The following is a 22,194-nucleotide window of genomic DNA, read 5'->3' as shown; positions in this document are numbered from 1 at the left end:
CTGTTGAACAACCAAATCAGAGACACTGCCAGCTCTTTTGCACATTCCCATAATATATTTCATGATATCCCATCCAGTCCCACCTTACTAACATCAAAATTATTTAATATTCTAAATACTTCCCATTCTTGAACTGTCAGTCTTCTGTCCTCCTTCCTATTGCTATTCAACAATACTCTCAGCTCCCCCTTACATGAAATATATTCATGAAATACTCACTGAACATTTCCACTATATCTTCAGCAGATGTCACTCATGTTCATCTCCAGCAATTAAAGTCTTCCAAATTCACCACTCCACTTTTTTCTACTAACATGAACTGTAGAATTCTTTAGGGGTTTTGCTTTATTGCTTCAGCCAATCTCTTTTCACATGCCAATTTCTCTTTCCTTACTACACTTGTCACCTTCCTAGCCTGCACCTTATACTCCTCATGCTGCTGAGGGGGAATCCTGTTCTTTATATCTCACAAGGTCCTGTATAATTCCATGATTCATCTATTTTACTCCTACTTTATTTATTCTCTGAACCTTAGGAATACAATCTGACATTGCCATAAGCTAGAAATTCAGAGTTTAAATTTTTTTTTTTTTAATGAGTTATTTATATTTAACATCTTGGTTAATGAAACACATAATTTTAATATATCAAGCACATACAATCTACATATGCCAACCAACATTTGCCAATAATTAACAGTCAAACACAAGTTTTCTTTGAAAACTTACATCTGTAGAACAAAAAAAGAACACAAAAGTATGCAATATATTGATAATGAAAATATAATTTCATCCAGCTTATTACAATAGCAGGTTACACAAGCTTTATCGTCTATACTATATAATGAAGATACATTGAACAGTCATTAGCAAAAGAATATAAGATAAATCATTCTTACCAATATTTTAACTTCACCTTGCTCACATTATATACTTCTATAATCTGAAATTAAATGTAAAACTATTTAGTTGATGTACAGAATGGCATTTTCTCTAATATAATAATCACTTTATAGTCCAAACCTAGTTATTTCTTCAGCAAAAATATTGAAGTGGTGAAAAATAATCACTTCTAAACAAAAATAAAAGTTAAAAAAAAAACTATAAAGAAATTTTTTGAAATATTTATTTCATTGTGAATGCAATATTAAAAATAGTGGATTAGAGCACTTTTCAGTTCAAATCATCTGAATAACTGCAATCTTTAGCTGTCTACTCTTACTTTGAAAAGCAAATATAATCATATATAAATGCACATTATTCATAAGCCTCTTCAAATGACTGCCACTGGGTAGAACAGTATCACTTTATTTTCACAATTTTCACCTTCACCAAGCATCTATTTCCTGTTTTACATCAATATAATTTCTAAATTTTGTTTTCCTGGTTTTAAGATGTGTCTAAATAGAAATCCTCTGGAATAATTTACAACTCAAAAGATAATTGCAATGCTGAAACAAACGTAAATAGACGAAATAACATTCGATAAGAATGTTATTTCGCTTATTTACAAGGCCTTGATAAGACCTCACTTGGACTATTGTGCGCAGGTCTGGTTTCCCGGTTTCTGTTGTGATTCTGATATATTGGAGAGAGTGTTAAAAATGATATCAGGATTGTGGAATACTGATTATGTAGACAGATTGAGAATTTGTAAACTGCAGACATCAGTCTGCAGTCTACAAACAGGAGAAAGAGGGGTGATATGATTGATATGAAAGGGTCATACAGGATTTCAATTGATGGAAGTTTTCAATTTATGGAGGGTGGGGAAAGGACAAGAGGGCATCCTTGGAAGCTGAGAAGAAAGGCCACCAAGAAGGATGTGAGGGCTAGATTTTTCTCTCAGAAGGTGGTGCATGATTGGAATGGATTGCCATTGGATGCTGTGAGTGCAAGCAGTGCGAATGAATTCACGAATAAGTATGATAGTGTGTGTAGTATGTGACCTCCCTTGATGAGTCTCTGACTCCCTGGAGGTCTCTCTTAATAATAATAATTTAACAAACGCCACCATATTTATGTTCAGGACATGGACCAGTCATCCTTGACATCATGTTCCAACACAAAGATGTACAAAAATGCTGATGCAAATAAAAAAAAAAAAAATAAGAAATAAGAAAATTCTTATTGACTATATCATTGAGGAATATACAGGGATTTGAAAGGAAGCGATCATCATTTAGTTTTAAGTATATTAGAAAGGAATTATCATAACAAAAATAAATGGGTAAGATATTTTAAAAAGAATCCAAGGTCTAGCAACTTTCAGAAATGAACTGTAGATAACCATACAAATATTATTCAAAAAACAATGAAAGAGTTTGAAAAGAACCAAACTTAGAGATTCAGTAGCAGGCTGAAGAAAATATTGACTGATTCTTCCATGGTGACATGTGGTTAAGTCTATAAAAATGAGTTGACTCAGGAGGTTAAAGAGGGGAATCATGGAAAACAATAAATCATATCAAAAGTTCCCAGCAAGTAATGTGGTCTGAAGGAAAGGTAGAAAAAGGTCTGGAGTACTGGCGACTCATCCATAAGGACTGCATTGAATGCAGCTCCAGTGTTGAGTATACTAGCGAGTAGTACTGGCTAGTATACTCAACGCTGGAACTGCATTCAATGTAGTCCTTATGGACGAGCCGCCACTAGTCTGGAGGCAATTGAAAAAGCTTAGAAAAGGGAATCAGAAATGATAAAAGTGAAATAAAAACAGAAGACATTCTAGATGTCTGGAGTAATTATTTTGAAGATTGCAACATTATTATTTCTCAGGCATCTCCATGGAGTCAAAGACTCATTGTGGGAGATCCACTCGAACAATTATTCACACAATATCTATCATACCTCTCCTTGAATTCACTCACCAGTGGCAATCACAACCACCTCTGGGCCCATTTATGGGCATTCAAGCAAAAAAATCTAGCCCTAATATCCTTACTAATCACACTCTTATACAATTTCCAGTGGTGATCCCTATGTACAAAAAAAAAGTTTTTAGTATCAATCCTATAACCCCCCCCTCCCTTTAATAATTTATATGCATCTATCGTATCTCCTTTTATTCACCTATCAGTTAGTTTGTAAAGTAGAGATACTGTGAACTCCAATGTCAGTATAGTATTGGTTTAGTTGTTTTTTTCTTTGTTCAATAATTTCTAGATTGTAACTGAAAATAAATAAACCATCATGTATTATATCTGCAGTGTTTTTTTAAAGTTTTATTGCATTTTAGCACACACTAGTAATGAATGTATCTCTGAGATACACACGACCTATGCTGCAATTTTTTCGACTACGACCTCTGCAGAGTTAAATACTTTTAAGTTGAAATCAATGGTATTTACTGGAACAACTGCTAAATTTATTGAAGCTTTTAAGGAAAGTATCAAAACCATGAGTTCAAATGTTTGCTTTAATTTTAGAAATGCTCCCAACTATCACTATAATGAAAACTGTATTTATGTAAAGATGAACATTTATTTATTTTTTTTCTGGAATAGGCACAATGAAAAAAATTAATAGAAGTGATATTTTATTCTAAAATAAATATTATATCTACAATATTAGATCCAAGATTTAAAGTTAGATTTTTCAGGTCAGACAAGACTGATTTATGTTAATCATCATCAAATTCCTTACATTTACTCTCAAGGGGTGTACAGGATATGATAGTACTATATGAAAAATCTTCTAAGGCACTTTTTACAGTATCAATCCACCTATATCTTGGTCTTCATCTGGGTCGTTTTCCTGCCAACCTGGCAGAGAACACGTGTTTTGCTAATCTTTCCTCGCCCATTCTGTTTAAGTGACCATACCACCTGAGATTAACATGCTTTCACATGACCACAACTTCACCACTGCGCTCAGAAAAATACCTAGTGAGGATATTATGATCCAAATCGAACGTGGAATCTGCCACCTTCGAAATCAAATTGCCAACAGTGTAAGACTGGATGTAGCTTGTGTCCTCTCCAAAGCAAGACCACCAAAAACCAACATATCCAACAAGGAATATAAAGCTCTGCAGGAAATGAAAAATAATAAAGAAATAGTTATCACCAAAGTGAATAAGGGAAATGCAACTGTAGTGTTTAACCAAAAGGACTACTACAGGTAAGCTTGATGCTCTTCTATTAGATCGGGCTACTTACCTCCCTATCGATTATAATCCCACCAACTCACAAATCAGAAAACTTCACAGGCTCCTTAAGAAAGTCACTTCTTGGCCTGTAGAAGTTACCAACAGATTAAAGTTGTTTAACTCTATACGCCTCCTCCCCTGTATTTATGGACTCCAAAAAATACATAAAGAAAATGTGTCATTACATCCCATAGTGGATGGCATTGATTCTCCCACATACAAATTAGCTAAACATTTGGCCAAAGTGCTCACAATATACTGGCAACACACCATCACACATAAAAAACTCAGCCCACTTTAAGCCAGCACAGAAAACCTTTCACTCCAACATACCGACATAATGGTCAGCTTTGACATCTCTTCCTTATTCACAAATGTCCCACTCAAGGAAACTTTAGAGCTAATCCAAGCTAAATTTTCTCCCGATATCTCAGCCCTATTTCAGTTCACAATGAACTCAGGCTATTTCGTTTGGCAGGGAAAATTCTACAAACAAATAGAGGGGACAGCTATGGGTTCACCACTCTCCCCACCCTTGGCCAATTTCTTTATGGAGACCTTTGAAGAAAAAGCCTTAGCTTCTGCCCCACAAAAACTAATCATATGGCTTCACTACGTTGATGATGTGTTCGCTATTTGGCCACATGGCTCTGATACACTCTACTCTCCTTAACACACTTAAACAACCAACACCCCAGAATCAAGTTCACCATGGAAAACAACAGCCTCCCTTTCCTAGACACACTAGTCACCTGCCAGCCTGATGGAACCTTGGTTTTCTCAGCTTATAGAAAACCCACCCATACAGGCAGGTACATTCACCAACAATCCCCCCCCCCCTTCACAACAATATGGAGTGGTGAAAACACTATACAACAGGGCTAAACTAATCTGTTCTAATGACATGGCCCTAAACACTGAACTAAATCACATCCTCAACACTTTCTCAGCCAATGGCTACCCCCCCAAAATCCAAAAAATATTGAAACCTACAAACCCCTCCACAACAAGGATTACTCTAAATCCATCACCATTCCCTACATCCGAGGCACTTCAGAAAAAATTACCAAAATCTTAAAAAAACATGACTTGACCTCCTGTTACAGACCATACAGAAAACTGGCATCCCTTATCTGCTCTACTAAAGACCAACCACTTCCCCTAGACCTACCTGGTGTATACCAGGTCCCTTGCAGCTGTAAACTGTCTTACTTTGGCCAAACAGGCAGGACAGCGAATATCAGAATTTCTGAACACAAGGACTACACCCATTTTCACAAGTACAGCCGTTCTGGTCTTGCAGAGCATGCTCTGGATACATGCCACAGAATACGGTGGAAGAAAGCTACAGTAACACTATTTATGAAATCAGCCTCAGCCCTAAGAAACTCTCCAAACCTTAACAAATTTGGTTGTATGAGACTGCCCCAAAATTGGGAGACTTACATCAGTAGACCTTCAGCCCAACGGCCAAGAACACCTACTTAGCTCTTTAGAGAACACCATCAGGACTTTTAGGAGAACAATAGCTTCATCACTTCATTCTTAGTTACTGTGTTGTAGTGCCTACATGCACGTGCCTTTTTTTGTAAGTTCCTTTTGAAGATGGCAACGTGAAGTTGCCAAAATATCGGAAATATTTATTTAAGTGTAATTTAATTTATATTCATATCTACGTTTGTCAATTTCTTAAGTGATTTAGTAATTTCATTATCTTTGTCTTGTTCTTGCTGACCTTCATACCATATCTATCACAACAGTTATTCAATTTAGTCAGGAAATCTTGCAGACTTGTAGCAGATTTATTTAGAAGTATAACATCATCTGCATAAAGCAAGGAGCTGACATTAACATGTCCAATTTTGATATCAGATTTAATACCACGTTCCTTCATAATGTAATCCATATAGATAATGAATAACAGAGGTGATAATGTACATCCTTGTCTGACACCAGATTTAATATTAAACCATCTCCCTGTACTTTCTTGAATTCTAACTGCTGATTTACAACTCAAATAAAGACTAAGTATTGCTTGATATAATGATCCACTGACACCATACAACTGTAGCGTTTTGAATAACTTCTCTCTTGGCACCTTGTCATATGCTTTTTCCAGATCTACAAAACTTAAATACAGATCTTTGTTATTATTTAAATTAAGCTGATATTCAATCCTACATCATTTCAAAGCCAAATAAGAAACTCTAAGATAGAAATCAAAGAGTTTCATGTCAAATATAGCTAGCTATATGTCTGATAATCCCCTTAATTTAAATAATTTTTACATCGCCGAAGTGAAGATTTTTGGCTCTTTATTTCATTAATGATGTTTGTTATATTCCCATGACTTATCAACTATTTGTCGTAATGTGAATATCTGATCCTGACAGCCTCTATTTGCCCTGAATCCAGCCTGTTTCTCACCAAGCTTCTCTTCCACAATCCTTCTCAACCGTTTCTCAAGTATACTGACATAAATCTTAGCAGGAACACTCAGTAGAGAAATACCTCTGTAATTCTCACAATCAGTTTTATTTCCCTTTTTATATATGGGTATTATGAAATCTCTACTCCAATCATTGGGAATTCGTCCTTCTGTCCAGTGAATCAGTACTGGAAAAACTGTACTGAACTATGCAGTATAGCCACTGTAAAACATTTATACCTCCATACTTAAGCATTTCTGGTCTAATATCATCTACTCCAGCTGCCTTTCCACATTTCGGATTTTTGATGGCTGTTTTCTACTTCAAGTATGGATATATAATCCTGATTGCATGCCTGGTCAGTGTTTTTTTATCACTGGGCTGTTATCACTGCTAGTGTCATTTTGCAATTTTTCGAAGTAATTACTCCATACTTCAAAGATATCTTTTTCTCCAGTTTTCATATCCCCTTTATCATCTGTAATTCCTTTTACAGCATTCTTTCCTCCATTTCTGAGCTTCTTCAACAACCTCCAGAATATCTTGCCACCTTCTTGATATTTATTTTCTATGTTCTTACCAAAGTCTTCCCATGACTTTTGTTTAGCTAGTTTTGCACAGTGTTTAGCTTTCTTACATTTGTCTCTGTATTCTCTAAGAGCACAAGCTGACTTATTTGCCAGGAAATTTTGATATGCTTTCTTCTTTTCCTTCATTTTGCCTCTTACTTCCTGTGCCCACCAGGGAGTTCTGATTTTTTTATCCTTGCAGACAACTTCACCACATGCCTCTCTGGCTGAATCAATCAATGTTTTATGCAGAGCTTGCCAGTGAATCTCCAAGGTTTGATTCCTGTTCTCAAACTCTTTCATTTTTTCTTGAATAACCTTTTTGTATTTTAGTCTACAGTTCACATCTGAGAGCTGCTCAACTTTTATTCGCTTTAAAACTTTCTTACATGTTCTTCTTTTCAATATGAAATTCAATTTTATCCTGCTTAAGACTAAATGGTGATCACTTCCAATTTCAAATCCTCTGTACACTCCAATGTCCGGAACCAGAGAGAAAACATCACTATCAACAATAACATAGTCAATGAGACTTTTCTTATTCCTTGCCTCTTCTCTCCATGTGAATTTCTGCACATTTTTAGGTTGGAACATGGTGTTAGTAATAACCAGTCCATATCCTGAGCAAAATCCAACAAGTATTTGCCATTATTATTAGCTTTGCTCTTTTCTCCAAATTTTCCCAAAATATTTTTGTATGTCTGGCAACAGCGCTGGCGCCTAGTATTTTTCTTGTGTGTGCGATTAATGTTCAGCACTTTGCCAAAAAAGTTTTTTTGAATAAAGTGGCAAAAAAATGAACAGGAAATGAAAAACAAATGAAAACCACTTTACAGTATAATGTTACCTACAGATTAGCTTTGTTTATACAATTTTTTTTTACACTGAACTCGAGAATTTCTCATAACTTGATTTATGATACATCAAAAAATAAAGAACTATTTTAGCTATATTTTCGTAAATTTTAATCAAAAATTACAGTGATATAATTGGATCTAGGATACAATTTCAGAATTTATTTGTTCGTTTCCGGGAAGATCTGAAGGGGCCAAAACAGAAGACGATGTACATTCATAATTATATGTACCATTCTGCTATTTAGATCCCTAACAAGGACCAACTTTTCATTTTCATTGTGTCAGTTGCTTTCTCTAAAGTCTCAAAAAATTCCTCCACTTCTACCTTAGAAGAACCTTCTGTGGGACCATAGGCACAAATAAGTCTCATTGTCCAGTTCCCCATTCTCATATTTGTCCACATCACTTTACTTGAGATTGCCTGCCATTCAAGAAGATTAACCTCATATTTAGTGTTGAATACTATGGCTACTCCTTCTTTACTTGATTGTCATTGCCTGAATATAACATTTTGTATTTATTGCTCAGAAAGAACTCACCAGTTTTGGTCTTTTTTGTTTCAATCACCCCCTCGATCTGGTACTTATCTAATTCCTCAGCTAACTCCATTTCTTTGCCATTCAAGCTTCTTATGTTGATAGTATCGATCTTCAATTCTGGTGATATTGAGTTGGGGTGTGTTTTAGGATTTGTTCCAGTAGCTGACTTTATTATTATTATTATGTGACACCTCCAGGGAGTCCAAAGACTAATCGAGGGAGAGTGTGGCAACAGCATCAAACGATTGAACCCCTTTCAACTACTAACCACGCTCAAACTTGTTTAACTTTTTGCGTGAGCCATTAGTAGCAGAGGCTGTACCAGACTTTTTGTGGTTCGCCCTGGTTCCCTGGCAAAAACAACGGGGGGTCTTGTTCTCCACATTCCTTTAAAGGTGTGGAGGTCTCCTCTCAGTTATACAGCTTTGATCCATAAGCACCCCGATTTATATTAAAAGCAGTCTAATTAATGAGAAATCTGAATTTGATTTAGAAATATCAAGTGATGAAGAAATCAATAATATTCCTTTATACCTTTCTTAAAGGAATATTATTCATAAATGAATCAATAATATTCCTATATCCAGAGCATCAGAAAATTGTAATGATGAAAAGAAAAACAGAAGTAAATTATGGCAGTTTTGATCATCTCTACTACTGTATTGCGAACAGGTTGAAAGCAGAAGCAAATGCAGAAAAACATTAACGATGAGATCATTATATATTTTAATAAATCACATTGAAGCTAAAGTGTAAAATCATGTTTTCCATTTTGAATGAAATGGCAAAAAAATGTCAGTAGTAGCTGCCAAATATACAGCAAAAGTTGTTTTTTAGAAGCTGGAAATATTAATGAACAGAACTAGATTTTTTCAAAAAAAAAAAAAAAAAAAAATCTCCCCAAAATGTTTTTCTACATCACAATTTATCACAACTATTTTGATTATTAAAGCCATAATTATTCTTTATATTTAACAATTTAAATTCAAAGTTCTATTAATATTTCTATTGTTATTTAAGGCAATAAGTATATTTTTTTTTTCTAATTTTTATACTGTATTCTTTTATTTTTAATTAATGTTCTGTATTTTCATGTAGTTGCACTGCAGGTGAAGTATTACCACATAAATTTTAAAATTATTCTATAATCTTTTATAAAATCAATTTTTAATTTTTTTTTCCTTTCAAACTTTATTTTTTTGAAAATTTAATTTTTTAATTCAATATGCTTCAGTTTGATTATTTGGTGCTTCAGATAAATTGAAAATCAGATATTCAGCATTTGTTTATTCAGTTAAAATTAAATGTTAGCTTAATGATTTTAATATTCTGTTGCTGTCATAGGAACAGCATTGAGAGTACAATGTAGAACTGCAGCATGCATAAGCAAAATAAAGGAAATGCAAATGATTAGAATAAGAACAAAGAATACTCTCCATGAGCACTGGTCATTTCTTAATGCACTTAGAGGGAAATGGGGAAATTCCTGACACCACCTCTAAGGAACAGCAACCACTGAATTATCTGTATCTGTAGAAAATACATGAAGCAGAATGTGAATGGAATAAACTGATAAAGATGACTTCTCACTAATCAACAGCCTTAATTATTGGACGGACATCATTAAACTTAGTTTTCCATACTGTGAGAAATTTCACACAATCATATATTTATTTAGGTTAATGGGATGGAGTGGACACGGTGATTCAAAATGTTATATATTATATACGAGAGTAGTCTGAAAAGTTCTCGGTCATAGAGGGCAACACTATCAGCAAGATTTTTTTTTTCTAAGTTGGTACATCTGTCATAAGCATCCATATGAAATTGCAAGTCATTCTATCAAGTAGTTTGTTTTATACAGCTGTCTGAAGCAAAAGGGATACAGTTGTCTGTATCCCTTGAAATGAATAAAATCAAGTATTGTGCAGTTATAAAATTCTTTGTAAAAGAAGGTTTAACGCCAAAAGAAATTCATTCGAAGTTCATAAAGTTTATGGACACTCCTCTCCTTCATTTTTGACAATTAAGAAATGGTTCTAGTAGCAAGGCTTATACATTGGTCATACATAAAGATGACTTCTCACTAATTAACAGCCTTAATTATTGGACGGACATCCTTAAACTTAGTTTTCCATACTGTGAGAAATTTTACACAATCATATATTTATTTAGGTTAGGATTTCAGAACACAAAGACTACATCCGGTTTCACCAGTACAGCCGCTCTGGGCTGGCAGACCATGCCTTAGATACCCACCATAGAATTTGTTGGAAGAAAACAAAAATAATACACCGCAGCAAGTTTAAATACGAGAGATTATTCAAGGAATCTTCAGCAGCTCTAAAGAACGTTCCTAACCTCAACAAATTTGGGTGCATGAAACTACCCCAAATTTGGGAGACTTACATTTTGAGAACTTCAGCCCAACTGCCAAGTCAACTAAATTAGCCCACCAGAGGGCACCATTAGGACTTTAGGAACAATATTAGTTTCTTGCTTTCTTCCTCATTTGCTTTTGTTAGTGCCTGCGTGCACATATCATATCTTTATGTTCCTGAAGATGTCAACGTGACATTGCCGAAATATAGAAGTTATTTATTAAAGTTATCTTTATTAATATACTTTATATGCGTTGTTAATTCCGTAAAGTAATTACCAATTAAGAAATGGGCTACCAAGTTTAAACATGGCCGTACCAGCCTTGAAGATGATCCACGTGAAGGACTTCCAAAAATTGTAACAACACTAGAAATCAATGATCAAGTGCATAACATGGCACCCATCTTGCTGTGAGCAAGATGGGTGATGCTTGCTCACAGCAGATGAAAAAAACACTTGCATGAAAATCTCTGAACAGTGCTTGGAGATGCTAAAGGCATTTTGTTTATTAATTATCTTGAAAAAGATAAAACAATAACAGGGGAATATTTTTCCGATCTTTTAACCAGAACGCACTGCATGAAAATCTCTGAACAGTGCTTGGGACATTTTAACAAGAATAAAACTGATTTTGTGCGTCGATTTATTACTATGGATGAGACTTGGATTCACTGTTACACACCAGAATCCAAACAGCAGTCAAAACAGTGGACAGAAGCTGGTTGTTCAGTGCCAAAGAAGACAAAGTCAGTTACATGAGCAGCAAAGGTCATGGCATCGGTGTTTTGGGATGCTAAAGGCATTTTGTTTATTAATTATCTTGAAAAGGATAAAACAATAACCGGGGAATGTTATTCCGATCTTTTAACCAGACTAGACGACAAAATTCGTGAGAAAAGACCGGTTTGCAGAAGAAAAAATCATCTTTCAACAGGACAACGAAGACAATGCACCTGCCCACAGAGGTGTTTTGGCAATGGGAAAATTAAGGGATCTACACTATGAATTGTTGGAACAATCATCCTATTCCCCAGATTTGGCTCCCTCTGACTTCTATCTTTTCCCAAAACTAAAACTCTTCCTTGCTGGTCAGTCTTTTTCTTCGAATCAAGAGGTGATTGCAGTTGTAGAGGCGTGTTTTGCAAATCTTACTGAGAACCACTACAGGGATGGGATAATGGCACTGGAGCTTCGCTAGAGTAAATGTATTAGTCTTAAGGAATATCATGTTGAAAAATAAAAATAATTTTGAAATTATAAATTCATTTTTTCATTGTTGGGCCAAGAACTTTTCAGACCACCCTCATATATAAGTAATCACACACAGAGAGAGGTTGTTCGATAGTATATTAGTACTATGGAAATTGAAGAGAAAGAAAGGACTTGTTAGCATTACATTTCAAGAGTTGCAGCTTATACCCTCTTGGAATACATAACAGAAATGGCTGTCACAAAGAATAGCAGCAGAAAGAACAAATGAAGAGGAAAAGAGAGAGAGAGAAAGTTACTGAAAAGAAGTGTCGAGCAGCTACTGCATGTTATGTTTACATCATGTATTATTTTTTTGTTTTGTTTTGTATAGAGCTATTTTCTTGGAATTTTAGAGGTATCTTTTTTTTGTTGTTGTTTAGCAAATGATTCTTTTTTTTTTTTTTTTTTTTTGAGATTTTTTTAAATTACTGTGAGACTAAAAATTTTTATGCTTTCATGTTAGAATATTCTAAAATTTTTAGAACTGGGATATCAAAACTGTACATTGAAATTTTTTTCACAGGAAATGGGAGAAATTGATATTTAGGTTGCAAAACACATATAATTGAAGTGTTTTGCAACTATTTGGCTTTGATTTAGCAAAAAGATTCTGCTAGGGAAATCATTCTTTTAGGTAAAATAATGATTCCCTGTGATACTCATGCATCAGCTGCAAAGTTTCAGGATAAAGACATCATTACACATAATGACCTAATATGTGAAGAAAGAAACTTGGCAATTCAGTTGCAGAAGTCAAAAGATTGACAAATTGCAAAACATTTGTGCTAACCCAATCAAATACTGCAGATATTTTAAGAGCAACTAGTTTCTCTAAACTTTTCCATTGCCTTTGTCCAAAGATAGATGACATAAGAAAACATATTTCTTTTGATCAATAATGGCAAGAATTTATCAGCAGAGAGGTTTGTTTCCAGGTGGTGTAGAAGTTGAATGTTCCATAGATTTTCCCATTACTTTATAGAGAATTGATTTAAAATTGATTTATAAAGAATAAATTAATAATCTGGAAGGTAAAGAGTTGATGTCATAAGGAACAGGCTGCATGCACCTTCCAGGATTCAAGGACTCAGAGGGGTGGCCCATTTAGACACTCATACTTAAATACACATCACTCTCTTTGAACACCAAAAATGCACTTACAACATCTAATGATAGTTCATTCCACACACACACACACACACACCATAAGAAGAACCTGGATATCACATACTTCCAACCTTAGCCAGCTTCCAGAGATTACTCCAAGCACTATATTCATAAATTTTCAAGTTGTAGAATAATTACCAGTAGAATATGAAATTTAAAAAAAAGTAAGCAACACTCTGTTGCTTTTTTTTTTGATTATTTGAGTTTCTGGAGAAAATGTGTATACAGGAACTGAACTTGCTGCTTTTTACATTGATTGAGATAATAAGACCGGCAAATAAATCCTAAATTTCTTAATACACTTAGAGGAAAATGAGGAAATTCTTGACACCACCTCTAAGGAACAACAACCATTGAATTATCTGTAAAAATACATGAAGCAGATTATGAATGGAATAAACTGATGAAGATGACTTCTCACTAATCAACCTAACTGCCATCTCCTATGTTGAGTAAAGATTTAAGGATTGCTTACGTGCTAGCTCACACAAACACGGTATTTTATGATTACCAGATATGCAATTCAACCAAGAACTGTTTAGAAACAAGTAAATACTTGGCCAAAGAAAGCAAATTAGATGTTTGACCTTATATGCTTAATCTGGACACTTTGGGGGGGGGGATGAAGAAATACATGTGACACGGTTATTACAAAGAGTGAACTTTAGTGGCATAAGAGATGGCATTTCATTTATCTCAAGATTTGGTATTAAAGGTAAGGATGTGTGGAAAGAGGTTATTTATTATTATTATTAATCTCCTATCAACAAATTTTCCTCCAAATTAGTCCATTACTAGCAGCACTCTTGTATTGTCATATCCAACATTTCACACATATAAGGCTCTTCTAACTGAATCAGCCCACCTAGACCTTGGTCATGTTTTGGATCTCTTTCCTGCCATCTTGTCATCAAACATCTGTTTTGCTAACCTTTCCTCACTAAATCTATTTAAGTGGCTATGCTAACAACGGCAAGTTCCTTACTAATAACTACATTTTTAATATGATTTTGCCATTGATGCCGTCTGTTCATTCTCCCAATTTTTCTCAGAACTCTCAATCTGTGGTCTCTAGGTTTTGATCAAATGTTTTATTTCTAACCCACCTCTCAAGATTCATAACTTAAAACAGGTTTGAACATTGTCTTCTAACTGCTAGTTTGGTGTTTTGGCTAATTCCTCTCTTATTCCATAGAAATTTATTCAACTGACTCTCCACCATACTAGCTTTGCTTATTCTGTTGTCTTTCCAAATTTAATTTCACTAATTTTATATTTTATTCCACTATTTCCAAATTTAATCTTCACTAAAAACTGTGCCTTAAAAGCTGAAATATTTTACTTGGTCTATAGGTTTTCTATTAAGAATGAAGATGAAGTTTTCTATGTCCCTACATATTTTCATAGTTTTGGTCATTTTATTGCTGATTTTCATGCTAAATTTCTTACAAATGTTATATAATTTACTTAGAGAACCCTGGAGACTTGCACTTGAAGTGTTTAGGAGTACAACATCATCTGCATAAAGTAAAGAGCTAAGTTTGATATCTCCAATTCTAATATCAGGTATCAGGTATAATACCACTATCTTTCATAATGCAATCCACAGAGATGATGAATAAGAGTGGAGATAATGTGCATCCTTGTCTTACTACTGATTTTACATCAAACCATCACCCTGTATTTCCTTCAATTCTAACTGTTAACTTACAACTTAAATATAGACTATGTATTGCTCTGGATAATGTTCCATTTACCCCATATAGTTGTAGTGTTTTGAAAAACTTTTCTTTGAGCATCTAGTTGTATGTCTATTCCAGATCTATAAATACAAATCCTTGTCATATTCTCATGATTTGTCAACTGTTTGTCATACAGTGAAAATCTGATCTTGCTAATCTCAATGTGGTCTGAACCCAGCTTGTTTTTCTCTTCCACAATTTTTCTTAATCTCTTTTCTAGTATGCTTGCATAAATCTTACTTGGAATACTTAGTAGAGAAATTTCTCTGTAATTCTCACATCCAGCTTTATTCCCTTTTATTTTTATTTTTTTAATACATGGAAACTATGAGAGCTCTTTTTCAATAATCTGAAATTTGACCTGAATCATGCAGTGTAGCCACTCCAAAACTTTTAGGCCTTAACTGTTAGAGATAACTAGATTGAAAAATGATCCTCCACAATGAAAAATACCTCCCCTCTCACAGACACTATGCTACACACACACACACACACAGGCAAAACAGTTTTATTGTAGCTACAAACATATTTATTACAATAAATTTGTCCAAACATCCTGTTTCAAATTTTCAGTTGCAGAAAATACATGATAACACCTGATTATAGCGCAGTCAGTGGATGCAGACAACAAATGATTTATGTAAAGCAAATAACATGCATATATATATATATATATATATATATAAATTGAAATCAGTTCAAACCGCATTTGAGATTTTTTATATCATTAAGGCAGTTAACAAATGCTAATTTTACAAATAAAATTCTAACAAAAAAACAACTAAGACACTTCCTGGAATGAACATGCTAAAACATTAATAAAATATCTAACCCTGACAGATCCCTATCCCTCCTGCAGCTAGCAACACAGCAAAATAATTTCCATCCCTTGTATTCAGAGTACAACGGAAAGCTCAAGTTCTCTGCAAATATAATCTCTATGCCACTTTCAAAGTACTCATTCAGCTATATATCTTCATCCATTCTCATAAAGATGAACTTCATCCTCTTGCACATCCTGGAATGTATAAGGTTCCTTGTGCTTACTGTTTAGACTACTTTAGACAGTCTGATAGATCAGTAAACATACACCATGAAGAACACAAATATTACATCCACGATCATGTCATGTGTGTGGTGGGTTGGGACTTGTGGACCATGCTCTGGATGCTCTTTCACATAGGATTAAATGGAGGAAGACATATAATGCAAAAGTCACTATGGAGCCTGAGAGCTGTTCATGGAATCTGAACTGGCTTTGAGGTGCTTCCCAAGCCTCAATAGGTATGGCTGCATTGGTCCACTGAAGATCTAGGAGACATTCGTTCAAACCAGATATCCTGATATCTTCAAATTGGCTTCATGGGTACCCTACCCATACAGGGTGCCATGTTAGAAAATTGATTCATTTTTGGTTACTGTTTCTACAATGATTTAGTTGAGTGCTGTGTGCTTGTCATAGTTGTAATTTGTGCTCTGTGGATGCTGGGTAGAGGACCAGTGAAATGGTAACTTAAATAAATTAATTATATTTTTTCTTCTATTAGTGTTGTTTAAACAGTGGAGCACTATTATGAATAATCAACAACACTTAAGCCTCTCTATACACATATATATACATGCATGCATGCATACATACATACATACATACATACATACAGTATGAACCTGTACATATACTGCTTCCCACCAGATTTCTCTCATTTTAGCTAACATTTGTTTGAATACCAGATCGCTGTTTTACTAATTGCATAATTAGTACCTTTTTTTGTTAGTGGTATTGGATTTTCATCCACTCAAAACAGAAAAGGTTGTATTCATTACAAAGTCATAGGTAGAATGGTTTCAGCAACTTTTTCACCACTCTATCACTACCTTAGTTGATTGTCATCTTGTTTCTTGAGTACTGACATTATCTGCATTTTTCCAGGTTGTAATCAACTCTTACAGGAACAAGTCTCTTGCTTCCTGTGGCAGACTCGACAGTCTCGTATGAAGCTATGGTCTTAAGAGAGAAGAAGATAGGAAAGATGAAGTGAGTGTTTTGTCCTGAAGGCGATGGGGGGGGGATAGTTATAGACCTAATAGGATTTTCTCTTTAATTTCACTTTTGGGGTTGGGGTCTCTCTCCAGTTTTTCGGGGGACAGCTTCCCAAAAGTGGATTCTGGCCACTCCCTGGCTAGACAGTAGTGTTTTCTATAATTAGATATGTATATTTCCCTTATTGTTAGTGTTTTTTCCATATTATATATATTTGTATTTTATTTTATTTTATTTATTTATTTATTTATTATTATTATTTTATTTTATTTGTTTATTTAGTTTCAGGATAAGAGATAATGATTGCTAGTTTGTCTTTTTTGCATCCAGAGAGTGGCTCAGGAGTTAGTTATTTGGGAAATTTGACTATTATTGTCAAATTTCCCAAATAACTAACTCCTATAATATTCCCATGCCCTGCATTCACATTGGTTATTAGGTGTATGTCAGAGGCTTGAAGAAAACACTTCTCTAAATCAGAAAGAGATATTGGTATGGTTGTTAGCCTGAATAACTTATGCTCTGGTAAAGTGGCATTATTTAAGTATAATTTAAGAGAATAGTGCTATAAGCTTTAATTGAATAAAGTGAACATAAAAGGGTAATTAAACTCAAGCATGGGAAACAGGCTAACATAAAGGCTATTTAGGATTAAGCTCATTTTAACTAACTGTTTTTAAAAACAATAAACAAAGGAAAATATGAATAAACTAACTGTAGAGAGTATAGTTCAATTTTCTAAAATTTATAGCAAAACAAAAATTCTTGCACAAAACAAAATGAAATCTTTCTTTTACCTTAAGTCGTTGAGAAAGAGAATCAAATATGAGCCTTATTCCATCCTGAGAAAGATTTATTATAAGATCCATGGCAAGAGGATTCTGTAAATACAAAGTTATAGCATAATTTGAAAGAATAACATAACACATAAAACATTTTTATTTAGCTGTTTGCTGCAGAATAAATTTAAGAATAATTTGACTAGAATGTAAGTGACTTCAAAAAAATCCTACATTTATTACTTTTCAATACTATTATTCACAATTGTTAACACATTATGCAGAAAAAAAATGTTCAGAGAAAACTAGATCAAATTGTTTCACTATCACAGTATTCTGTCCATTCTTTAGGAAGACATTCTACATTACACTGGATTATTTAGAATTAATACAGAGGTAATCAAGATTTGTGAGACAATCACATTTTATATAGAAACCTCTACTGAATACAAGAACTCATTTATCTGCTCTCCACAAACACACATCCCACCTATCATACCTCTCTTTAAATTCATTCAGAGATGATATACTCACCATTTCCTCCAATGATCCATTTCACTTACCATTTATCAGAAGAAAAAAAAAAAATACCTGTGGCATAACTATAAACTACAATTTACATGGTAACCACAGTAATCAACTTTAATGAAATGAAAGTACAGATATTTCACACTGAAAATAGCAATACATCACCTGTGTCGAAACAAGCAAATCAAAGAAGCGGAAATACAAGGTATACAGGTATCCCTTGTTGAACATGGGATTTGATTAATGTGGCGAAATTAATTGCGGCAATCCCTTGATATATGCGGCAAGAGTTTTGATTAACGCGCCTTTAACCCTGAGGAGCTCACAGCTGATCTGACAGATACATGCAAAATGTTTAATATAAATATACTGTACTTACGCAATTCAGTGTATAGCTTGGAGGTCATGAGTAACTGTGCATTCATATGTTACGTACTGTTTTTTTGCTGTCAGTTTGGTTTAACGCACGTTATGTAATGGTTTGTGATATTTGACGGTAAATTGTATCTGAGAGATACCGCGACCTCCGATGTCAGCATAGTATGGTTTAGTTGTTGTTGTTTTTTAATTTATTATTCTTTGTTCAATAATTTCTAGGTTGTAACTGAAAATAAATAAACCATCATATATTACTGAAATAGAGAGCCAAAGGCTTATTTATCATATATGTCCTCTAGGAGATGTGCTTTATGGAAAATACTAAGGAAAGTGATCTGGAGCTTGCATCTGCCAAAACTTTTTTCTATATATTCGGCAGGAAACTCTTGTAGTTTCTATATTCAGCTATGAAATAATGTTGGATTCAATATTTATCATACGTGTCCTCTAGGAGATGTGTTTTACATTATGGAAAATACTAAGGAAAGTGATCTGGAGCTTACTCCACCTTTAATACGAGTTGCCCATAAGGTTGCTTATGCTTGCATCTGCCGAAACTTTTAGTTTCTATATATTCGGCACGAAACTCTTGTAGTTTCTATATTCAGCTATGAAATAATGTTGGATTCAATATTCACTTAATTTGTACCATCATGTATTATATTTGCAGTGTTTTTTCTTTATGGTTTATTACTTGTTTGCCGAGGTCTGGAGAGTCATTTTGCTTGTTATCGTAGAATTTATGCCGATAAGAAAAAACTAAAACTGTTCAAACGACTCTTGATAACTTCTTTTGATAAAAAAATTGCAGTAAATAATGTAGGTACAAGTATTTATTAAACATTTACTTTGCATTATTTCTTATCTTTCCATAAAGAGTAGCATATAAAACAAATTATTAATACAGTAATCAATCATGGACGAATTGTAATTTTTATCATTATTAGATTTGATTAACATGATTTTGATATACGCGGTAACATCGAGGGATTAATTAACTGCGTTAATCAACGGATACCTGTATAAAATAATCTGTTTACCAATTAAAAAAAAGTTGCAGAGTGCTAGAAATTAATATTAATAAATAATATTAAAACTATTTTTGATGTTTACATAGAATGAGAATCTCCCAAACTTTTGAGAGAGAGACAATCGTTCCAATTCAGGTTGAACCAATTGTTGTATACGCGTGGATAGGCTTATGTGTTCGTCAGACATGTTATGATAGGTTTCACGGTATAAAAAGAACACAGATGGTTAAGAAAATAACTATTTATTAACTTAAAAGCTAATATTTCGCTGGTAATATATCCAGCATCTTCAGAGCACACAACACAAAGTTTGTTACAACACAAAGACAACCACAATCCAGTGTAACAACTTCTACATAGAACATCTGGAAAAATTAGCTATCAACACAGCCACTCTCAAACCTAGCCTCTGGCTACGCTATGTTGACGATGTGTTTGCCATTTGGCCACACGGCCCAGACACATTGAATACATTTTTAGTGCATCTAAATAGCCAGCATCCTAAAATCCACTTTACAATGGAACTAGAAGCCAATGACTGCCTGCCTTTCTTGGACACACTGATCACACGTCTTCCAGAAGGTTCCTTATCATTTTCTGTTTACAGAAAACCCACACATACAGGGAGATACTTACACAAACAATCACACCACCACCCTTCTCAACAATACGGTATCTTAAAAACACTAACCCATAGAGCTAGAGCAATCTGTTCCAATGACATTGCTCTCACTGCTGAACTTTCTCACCTACGTCAAACCTTCTTAAACAATGGTTATAATCCCCGTAAAATCGATAACATACTAAATGCTACCCATAAATCCTCTCTATCTACCACAGAAGACTACAACAAAACAATCACCATCCCATACATTAAAGGCACATCTGAAAAGATATCTAGGGTGCTTAACAAACACCAATTACGCACAGTATTTAAACCTTATAAAAAATTAGCAACTCTCATCCGTTCACCTAAGGACAAATGCACTCCTTTATCACATCCTGGTGTCTATGAAGTGCCCTGTTATTGCCATCAAGCATACTACGGACAGACAGGAAGAAATGTGGACATCCGCCTCAGTGAACACAAAAAATATATCCGACACTTTCGCTATGGTAAGTCGGGTCTGGCAGACCATGCTTTGGATACCCCTACACACAGGATCAATTGGAAAGAAACAAAAGTAATGCACAGAAGCTTCTACAAGTCAGAGAGGTTGTTCCTGGACGCAACAGAAGCCTTGAAACATACCCCAAACCTTAACAAGTATGGCTGCATAAATCTACCAAAGATTTGGGAGACAGTCATCCTAAGACCAAATTAATATTTATTACTTTTATTTTTTATCATTTGGACTACTATTTCAAAACTTTGATTTTTTTTTTTTAAATTTTATTTATTTATTTATTTTTTTTATATATATATTTTTTTAAACCTAGATGGCGCCATATCAGGACTTTAGTCTTGTGTTGCACGCTGCAATCACTTATACTGTCCCCGCTGTTACACCGGATTGTGGTTGTCTTGCCTTTGTAACAAACTTTGTGTTGTGTGCTCTGAAGATGCTGGATATATTACCAGCGAAATATTAGCTTTTAAGTTAATAAATAGTTATTTTCTTAACCATCTGTGTTCTTTTTATACCGTGAAACCTATCATAACAATTGTTGTATGTATCTTGTATTCGTGCTTCTTTGATTTGCTTGTTTCGACGCATTGTTGATGTACTGTTATTTTCAGTGTGAAATATATGTACTTTCATTTCATTAAAGTTAATTACTGTGGTTATCATGTAAATTGTTGTTTATAGTTATGCCACAGGTGCCTTTAAAGATTTGTTGCTCATATATGGATTCAATCTTTAGTTTATTAATCATCGTCATCAATTTCCTGATATGTAACCTCAAGTAGTGCTACTATGACAGCAATACATGATTAAATTTACATTATTATTAACCTTCTATCAACAATTTTCCTCCAAATTAGTCTATTACTTGTGAGCACTCCAATATTGTTATATTTAACATTTCATGCTTCCAAGGCACTTCTGACTGAATCAATCCACCTAGATCTTGGTCTTCCTCTAGGTCTCTTTCCTGCCATCTTGGCATCGAACACCTGTTTTGCTAACCTCTCCTCACCAATTCTATTTAAGTGGCCATAGCACCTTAGATTAGCTCTGCTCACGCATTCTTGAATGTTAACAATGTCAGTTCCTTTCTAATAACTTCATTTTTATTCATGCCATTGATGCCATCTTTTCACTCTTCTAATCTTTCTCAGAACTCTCATATCTATATTGTTAACATGTCATATCAGTAGTCTCTAGTCTTTGATCAAGTGCTTTATTT

The 22,194-nt window shown here is 34.2% G+C and overlaps 1 protein-coding gene across 2 annotated transcripts in view; it reads right to left on the bottom strand.

The window, feature by feature from the left end:
* The window catches only part of LOC150103461 (phagosome assembly factor 1), a 408,178-nt gene that overhangs the window by 158,397 nt on the left and 227,587 nt on the right, over nt 1-22,194 (bottom strand). For both annotated transcript variants that reach the window (XM_090398202.1, XM_090398201.1), the window contains 2 exons: nt 17,924-18,007; nt 899-942 (listed from right to left, as the gene is read on the bottom strand). In XM_090398202.1, the coding sequence (XP_090254328.1) occupies nt 899-942; nt 17,924-18,007 (128 nt within the window). The remainder of the gene's footprint in view (nt 1-898; nt 943-17,923; nt 18,008-22,194) is intronic.

This window comes from Typopeltis vanoorti, chromosome 9, assembly GCF_054136105.1.
Source record: "Typopeltis vanoorti isolate ZY-2024b chromosome 9, IOZ_Tvanoo_1.0, whole genome shotgun sequence".
Classification (NCBI taxonomy): Eukaryota; Metazoa; Arthropoda; class Arachnida; order Uropygi; family Thelyphonidae; genus Typopeltis; species Typopeltis vanoorti.
Note: the sequence above shows the minus strand (reverse complement) of the source record. Positions and strands in the feature narration are given on the sequence as shown.